Genomic DNA, 8,437 nt, shown 5'->3' with positions numbered 1-8,437 from the left:
ACACATTTATACTATATTATATTTTTTACAATATATTTTATACCATAAATTAAATAGGACGTGTATTTTATGCTATGATTATAACTTAAAAGGCGAAATTAACATAGATTTTATAATTTAAATATGATATTATTATATACATTTGTGTTTTTTAAGTAAATATTAATTTTAATATATTAATTTAGAAAAAAATTAAAAAATTCGGGTTAAACGGGTTGTGTTCGGGTCAACCCACGAAACTTCGGGTCGTGTTCGGGTTCATATGTAAGACATGATTTTCGGGTTCGGGTCAGGTTCGGGTTCATGTAAAATTTTCGGGTTCGGGTCGGGTTGAACCTGCCAACCCGCAAACACGACCCGTTTAGCACCCCTAGTTTTTACCCCTGATAACTAGTAAGAGATTCATATATTTTATTTTGGCTCGAGTGGAATCAACAACCACCTAAGCCAGGTTTCATTCAAAAGAAAAACCAAAAGTAAAAAAAAAAAAAAAACATTATCCTGGGATCTTAATTAAATTTTGACACCCCTTCTGACAAGTAACAGCAATATGATGCTGACTTGTGATGGACCAAGAGTACATAAAATCCATTCATCCATCTCTCTCTCTCTCTCTCGCGAATCCGTTGACATGTGATGGTCCTGTGTGAACCAACACCTCGAGCTTGGGTTCAAGCCCGATTCAAGCCTTTAACGAGCATGAGTTTGAGTAATTCCCAATATGGCTGTTCACGAGTCGAACCGAGCTGAGCTATGGCAAAACTCAGGCTCGGATTGGTTTGACTCGATTTTGAAAAGAAAAAATAATAGACAGTAAATTTCTGTTTTGCTCCCTGTGGTTTGATCATTTTAACGGTTTTGCCTTAAACCTTTAAAAATAGTCATTTTCCTCCAATAATTTGCTTGGTTTTTTCATTTTGCTCAACCTAAAATATTATTCAATAATTCAAAAGAACGTCTCTAAAATAAGCTCAACCTAATACATTAAAAGCCAAAATCAAGTTTAACAACGCAAAATGTTTTCTTAATTTCAACGAAATACAATATAAGTTCATTAGCATGATAATTAACCTTTAAACGTGGTATAGATATCAAATTACACTCCTAATCACATGTAAATAAAAATAATAATAAGTTTTTGTGATATATTATAATGCATACACAAATAGAATATATTAAAAGTAAAATAATCTGAGCTAAGCCGAGTTGAGCTGGTATACGAGCTAAATCTGAGCAAGCTTCGAGCGAACTCTAAGACACGAGCTTTTTAGACAGCCCTAGTTCACAAGCAGCTCGGCTTTCCAAACCCCTAAATACATTCGAATAAGTGCGAGTAAAATAAGTACAATTTTTAATAAAACTTTTAAGACGTTATAATAATGTTTGATGGTACACAAACAACTGTGTTACAATCTCATTACTACTAGAAGCCAAAAAAACTTAAAATTTAATCTAGCAAGCTCTAACAATCATCTCCCACACAGACTCTTGCACCAATTCCTCTAGCAACTTCCTTTCTATCTCCTTTCTTGTATTATCTATCTCAATTCTCAACCCCTCCACCCACCCCCTACCCACCACCTCCCTCATCACCTCCCTCTCCACCACCACGCTACCGCCATCCACCTCCTCCATGTCACACCTTTCGTCCCGCGATAACCACCCCTTCATTTGACCCCAAACGCAGTCCACCAAGACCATCGACGACATCGCCATGTCATCTAGCCCACTATGGGCCCCAGTGTAGGGCCCACGGCTCGCGATATCCATCAAAACTTCGTTGACACAGTCAAACACGAGTTTTGTGATTGCTCTATGATGTGTTAATTTAGTTTGGCTAATTATCGGTTCTTTTTCACTTAAGTTCATGTACTTGGATCTCAATGACTCGTCTAGTGGGTTTTCGGGTGAATGCCATTTGCTTAAAAGTGAATTTGACCGTATTTTATCGAGGCCCGCTACTGATAATAAGGTTTGAACGTAGAACAAGCATTCTTGCTCTTCTTCATCCGGGTTTAGCGGTGTGGATGAAGGTTTACTGGAGTGACGTGTGGATGACCCCACCGAATCATCCCACGATAGAGTTCGGGATATGGATCCGATGGGGGGTGATTTATCGATCAAGTTGTATTTCATCGGCTCTATTCCTGTTGATACAATAAGAAACATTAATCCATTTGAAGATTAAAGCACATTGTACTAGACATTACAACTAGGGAAAAATTTAGAGTAAAGTACACGAATGGTCCCTATGGTTTACCAAAATTTTGGATTTGGTCCATAGCTTTTCAAAAGTACACAGATGGTCCTTGTGGTTTGCACTTTGTAATGCATTTAGTCCCAGCCAACAAATCTAAAAGTTTTAGCATGTCCAAGTATGGGACTAAATGCGTTACAAAGTGCAAACCGCAGGGACCATCCATGTAGTTTTGAAAAAAGCTAGGGACTAAATGTGTTACAAAGTGTAAACCACAGGGACCATCTATGTACTTTTGGAAAGCTAGGGACCGAATCCAAAATTTTGGTAAACCATAGGGACCATCCGTTTACTTTACTCAAAAATTTTGATGAGAATAAAACATTTGCATTTTGACCCAATATAGTATTTTTAATCATATTTAGCACATACATATAAATTTATAAAAACGGATTAAAAAAATGTGTTTTTCAATCCGCCCAACCCATTTTGACCAGCGCTTAAAATTACCCATTTTGACCCGTTACTCAACTCGCCTGACGTCCCCTTTTTGCCACCTCTAGCGAGAACATACAAGTGAGTTTTTTATGAAAATTACCATGCTGATGCGGCTTTATACTATGATGACAATTTGTTCTCTGTTCATCTTCTTCAAATTGTGGCTCCAAAACTGAAATGGGGCTCGGTTGGTCCTGGTTTTCAATATGGTTTCCGGAAAATTCAGATTTTGTGAAAGAAAATCCCACCTGTAATAAGCAATTATAAATCCTTTAGGCAAAATATTCCAGATTCACAAAACACAAACAGTCAAAATCAAATAATAACTATGAACTATATAATCTATATATATATATATATATATATATATATATATGTATATATATATAGGATTAGGTTCAAGAGTGAACACAAGGTAGCTTGCGAACTGAGCGAACTAATCCTGGCCATACACATGTGTAGATCAATGGCCAGGATTTGATGTTCAAATACACTAGTGTATTTTACGATTTGATGATGAGATCCTGGCCATACACGTGTGTAGATCAATAGCCAGGATTTGTTCACTCAGTTCGCAAATACATTAGTGTTCACTCTAGAACCCTACCCTATATATATATATATATATATATATATATATATATTAAAAAGACATACCTCTGGTAAACTTATGTTTTTTCTCAAAACGGAACATGATGCGTCTTCAATAACCATATCACTCGCGCATTGAGATCTTTCATTACCAACATGTTTGGGAGAAAATCCACTACATTGAGGTACATCGTTAGGCTGGTGGGACTTCTCTTTACTAGCTTTTTTACTTTTCGTAAAAAACAAACTCGAAACTCGCCCCTTAAAAGATGACGATTTAACCAGCTTTTCCTTCACCACATCTTTCGAGTCACCCGCTTTGCCATTCAACGAAACTGAAACTTCTACACCAAGTCTAGCTGGAACCGACTTTGATCTCGAAAGATTTCTCGAACTCTTAACTTCATCATTTCCGTCGGGTTTTACTGATTTCTTTAAATCAGTAAGGGCAAGCATATCACCCAATGTACTTGAGCTTCTATGAATTTCTCTTTGTTCAGGGATGTTCTTATGTGATGACATCATCGCGAATCGTTCGCAAAGACGTTTCTTAGCTTCCCTACAAACAGATGACTCAGGATAGTAAGACGTACGACTTGATGAAGCGGTATATTGGCTGTTAAACCGGTTAATATAATCCCACGAGTGTCTAGAAGCCGGTGAAACACCTTCGGAATCACTGACATTCTCAATTTCCGATTTACAATATGAACTATCATCACCTATATAACCGTTTGATAAAACGGAAGAATTTAGGGTTTCGTCATGTGACGTTGATGAAGAAACGACTTTGATGTTATGAGGTTTCAACGAGCTCGGTTTCAGTACCACAATGCGAGTTGGGTGTGTAGGCTTATCAACCGTATTGCAACATTCGGGAGAAAACGATATATCGGAACCGTTTTCGTTACAAACATGTTTTTCATTATCCACCGATTTGGACGGTTTAAGGATTGTGATACGTCTGGAGTCTGGAGGCGGTGGGACCGACTGCAAATCATATAGATTCTGTGAGAATAAAGAACTAGGTTCTTGTAGAAACTTAAGAAACGAATCTCTATTGGAACTTAAAACGTCTAATGCGTCGTGGAATTGCTTCGATTGGCGAAGTTTATCGTCGGTTGATAAACGTTTCGCTTCCATGAATTTCTCCCGAACGAGAGCCAACTTTTGTGATGAATCATTTTCACGTATTTCGTAAACGTCTTTGTGTGAAGCGGAACCGGGTTGATGCTGATTTGGCAGTGCATCAAGCCCCATTAGTTTGGCAACCAAATTTGATGGACTTTGCTTGCAATCGTCTTCCTTTAACATTTCTTGTGCGATAAGCATCTTTATCGGTGTTCCGTTTGATTTTCTTGAGTCGGATACAATCTGCACGCACCAATATCAATTGGGTAAGACTGGAATCAAGTCTTCGTACAGTAGATGCGTCTAGTGGAAAACGTGGTTAACGTTATAAAATGTACAGGAATAGAACTAGATTAAGCAATTACCTCTTTATCGTCCATCTGATCATCAACTAAACTCGTTCTCGTCACATCTGATTGCCTCCTAGAGAATGGAGAACCTGTTCAAAGTCAGGTTAAGCATAACTTCCATATAAAATGAGATAACAAAGAGGTAAAACAGAACTTTAAGAGGGCATATTATATGTCTAATAACATTCTCTTCTAGAACGTACGTAACGAAACAACGACATGTGTGTATTTACATATTTCATAATCACGTGCCCCATGAGAAGAGGATGAAATAAACGTAAAGAAAGTAAAGAAAATTACCATCATGATGCGGTTTTTCTGTAAGCAGCTTATTCGCTCTCACGCCAGTATTCAAATCAAACAAGCCCACCATTCTTCCCAAGCATCCCGGAATCGGTTTCTCGGGATTTCGACTTTTCCCGTTTTGAACCCAACTCATTATTACACCTGTAGAAATCACATTTCAATACATGTTATTCCAGACTGAAACATTCTTTGAAATCCAATCAATCAGCAACAAGTAGGTTTAGAGGATGATATGCTGTTAATTCGAAGGCGTTGTGCTGTCGGTCATTCCTTGTTAACAACCGAAAAAGGATCTTAATCAAGAAATAGTATGTATCCTAAATTAGAGTACATAATGGAAACTTTAAGTCTTTAACACACCTACCTGTGTGTGAATCATTAATTCAGTAGGGTTGGAGGTGATAGGGTAAGAGAAGCAACATATAGATATAGATATACCAACTAGATGACAATGAAACAAACAAGGATAGTAACAAGGACAAGACTACTGCAAACTATATAATTCCAGCATATTCACATGAACTTTCACATCAAGCAGTGACCACTTGTAACAGAGTTTACACACAAATTAAAATAATAAAAATATTTATACAATCAAACAGAACAAAACAAAAGCATCACACTAGTTCAAATTAACATCATTATCTAATCAACCGGACGAAAAAAGCCCTATTTTCTCTTTCAATTTAATTCACCTTAAAATCTATACAATTATTCATCAATTTGAAAAATAAAGCTGCAATTACAGAGTTTACACAAATTAAAGTAATTTAATTAAAAAAAATCGCCTCACTCGTTCAAATTGAAATCATTATCTAATTAACATGATGAAAAAAAGCCCTAATTTCTTTCTCAGTTTACTTCACCTTAAACATCTATACAATTATTCATCAATTTGAAAATTAAAGCTGCATTTAGAGAGTTTACACAAATTAAAACAATAATAAAATGAAAAATAAACAACACAAAATCACCACATTAGTTCAAATTAACATCATTATCTAATCAACCGGACGAAAAAAGCCCTAAATTTTGTTTCAATTTAATTCACCTTGAAAATCTATACAATTATTCATCAATTTGAAAAATAAAACTGCAAATACAGAGTTTACAAAACTAAATAACCAAATGAATATAAATGATTAAACAGAACAAAACAAAATCACTCCACTCGTTCAAATTAGCATCATTACCTAATTAACATGACGAAAAAAAGCCCTAATTCCTATTTCACTTTAAATAACCTCAAAAACTAAATGATTATGCATAAATTTGAAACAAAAAGCTGCAATTACAGAACAAAAGTAATAGAATCTGATTCTGATTCACCTCCGAAAAGCAATACGGAATCACAGAGGAAAAATACAACAAAAAAGGAGGTTAAAAGGCGGCAAGTAGTAAAGAGAAAGCAGAGGAACCGTGAGATCAGTACCGTGTACTGAAACTGTCGTTGACTGTTAGCCGGAATATGATATTCCGGTGGTGAAATTGGCCGGAGATTCGCCGTTGATCCGTTGTTTTATACAGTTTTCCGGTTACACGCACTCACACACACTCGCCGGTGAGAGACAAAAATTGGAATAAAAGCAGATATGTTGTTAGAAAAAAAAAATTCACAATAAATAAATATAAGTTTTGATTTTTCAGTTTAGTCCTTAAACTATTGGTTATCTTCCACAAAATGCTTTGATGATTTAATGAGATGCTAGAGTAGGTGATTATCGAACTGTCGGGCTGGTAATTCTGACATTAACACGATAACACGACACAAACCTATACAAGGTTAACTGGTTTTGTGTCTATAACAGGTCGACACGATAAGACTTGATTAATTTTGTGTCGTGTTCGTGTTTACCTATTTCGTGTTCGTGTCTGACACGATATGACATGTTTTGAGTTAAGGCCATTTATCTGTTTAAAACTTGTTAATGGCTAAATGTCAAATATGTAGAAACAAGTTGTGTTTGTGTCTTAACGGGTCGTATGATACGCTGGTAATTTTTTTGTATCTTAACAGGTCGTTTCGTGTAACATGTTTGTTATCAGGTTCATATTTGTGTTTGGAAATTCTCACATGATAAGATTTTGTGTCGTGTTCGTGTTAACCTGTTTCGAGTTCGTGTTTTATCGTGTTCAGGTTTTAACCGGTCGGATTAACACGATATGTCTACCCTTATGTAGATCATATTTAAAACAAAAGTTGTAAATGTATTATGCGGTTCTAATGTAACGAGGACATGCAAAGGTAATGTATGGTAGGTTATTAGTTATTATAAAATTATGATCTAAGTTAACGGTTTACGTATAATGAATAAAATATTTTCATATTTAATGGTTTAGTTAATAGTTTTTGGACATATTAATGAGTAAATTTGAATTTTTCATAACTGATCAATATCATTCAATTTCGAATAACATTTTTTTATATAATTGGGTGAAATGAGTATTCATTCATTTTCTTAAATTTATCGTATTTTTGCATTTATTTAAAAAGTAAAAAAAATGTTATTCGAAATTGAATGATATTGATCAGTTATGAAAATTCAAATTTACTAATTAAATATGTCCAAAAACTATTAACTAAACCATTAAATATGAAAATATTTTATTCATTATACGTAAACCGTTAACTTAGATCATAATTTTATAATAATTAATTATTAATTAAATCTGCATAAAAGTTATCAATATGAATAACAAATTTAATTTATAACGTACCAATAAATTTATTTTCATACACAATAATAAAAATAAAATTATTTATATATATTATTACATGTGATGTAATACATAATTTCAATCATACGAGGAATATACAGATTTGTGTATTGCAATTTTTCAGTATTCAGCTCGTGTAATACACGAGCTACTAATATATTTCAGTATTAGTAATTAACATAGGTTGGTTTTATTATAAATTCAAGTTAGTTGTGAGCAGAGGTGCAACTTACTTATTCTTTTTAGTATGCTATTTATGAATCAAATACATTGTACATTTTCATTGCATAAGGAATAAGTTTTTATAGCTCATAAATATCAAATTCACATAGTTTGAATCCAACCTGAACTATTTCCAGACAAAAATCTGTAACCGAGTTGATAGACATCCAAACAACAAAACTTAGTGACACGGTAAAAAATAGCCTGAGTAGCTTAAGAAGAGTTTGTTCAATGTTGTCATTAGAGAAAACCCAAGTGTCTCTTCAGTTTCCGATCGCCGGAGGGCTCGACGGAGAATAGTTCCTTGGCTTAGTGTGAGAAGTCGCTTGGATCCAGGCTGGACTTCTCATCCTAAACTGAAATCGACTTCGCCCATTCGCCATTCGGGATTCGGTGTTCCTTTGGTCTTCTCTTGTGGTCTTTC

At 34.9% G+C, this 8,437-nt stretch overlaps 1 protein-coding gene across 2 annotated transcripts; it reads right to left on the bottom strand.

The window, feature by feature from the left end:
- Positions 1–1,328: 1,328 nt before the first annotated feature.
- Positions 1,329–6,664, bottom strand: LOC110910478. Of its 2 annotated transcripts, none has more exons than XM_022155125.2 (6): positions 6,506–6,664; positions 5,068–5,214; positions 4,783–4,856; positions 3,353–4,660; positions 2,796–2,943; positions 1,329–2,147 (listed from the first exon to the last, which is right to left on the bottom strand). In XM_022155125.2, the coding sequence occupies exons 2-6, from the start codon at positions 5,204–5,206 to the stop codon at positions 1,453–1,455; spliced, it is 2,364 nt and encodes a 787-aa protein (XP_022010817.1). In that variant the 5' UTR covers positions 5,207–5,214; positions 6,506–6,664; the 3' UTR covers positions 1,329–1,452. The 2 variants fall into 2 exon arrangements, with proteins under 2 accessions (XP_022010817.1, XP_035840036.1); XM_035984143.1 differs by lacking the exon at positions 6,506–6,664 and adding an exon at positions 5,438–5,529.
- Positions 6,665–8,437: the final 1,773 nt, after the last annotated feature.

The sequence above is a fragment of the Helianthus annuus genome, chromosome 15, assembly GCF_002127325.2.
Source record: "Helianthus annuus cultivar XRQ/B chromosome 15, HanXRQr2.0-SUNRISE, whole genome shotgun sequence".
NCBI lineage: Eukaryota > Viridiplantae > Streptophyta > Magnoliopsida > Asterales > Asteraceae > Helianthus > Helianthus annuus.
Note: the sequence above shows the minus strand (reverse complement) of the source record. Positions and strands in the feature narration are given on the sequence as shown.

What these genes read in the sequence shown, in the direction of transcription:
- LOC110910478 (XM_022155125.2), bottom strand. Translation starts at nt 5,206, where the DNA reads ATGAGTTGGGTTCAAAACGGGAAAAGTCGAAATCCCGAGAAACCGATT. An exon ending in AGAAAAACCGCATCATGATG is followed by an intron (nt 4,857 to 5,067) that starts GTAATTTTCTTT and finishes GACTTTGAACAG; the next exon opens with GTTCTCCATTCTCTAGGAGG. An exon ending in TATAAAGCCGCATCAGCATG is followed by an intron (nt 2,148 to 2,795) that starts GTAATTTTCATA and finishes TTGTATCAACAG; the next exon opens with GAATAGAGCCGATGAAATAC.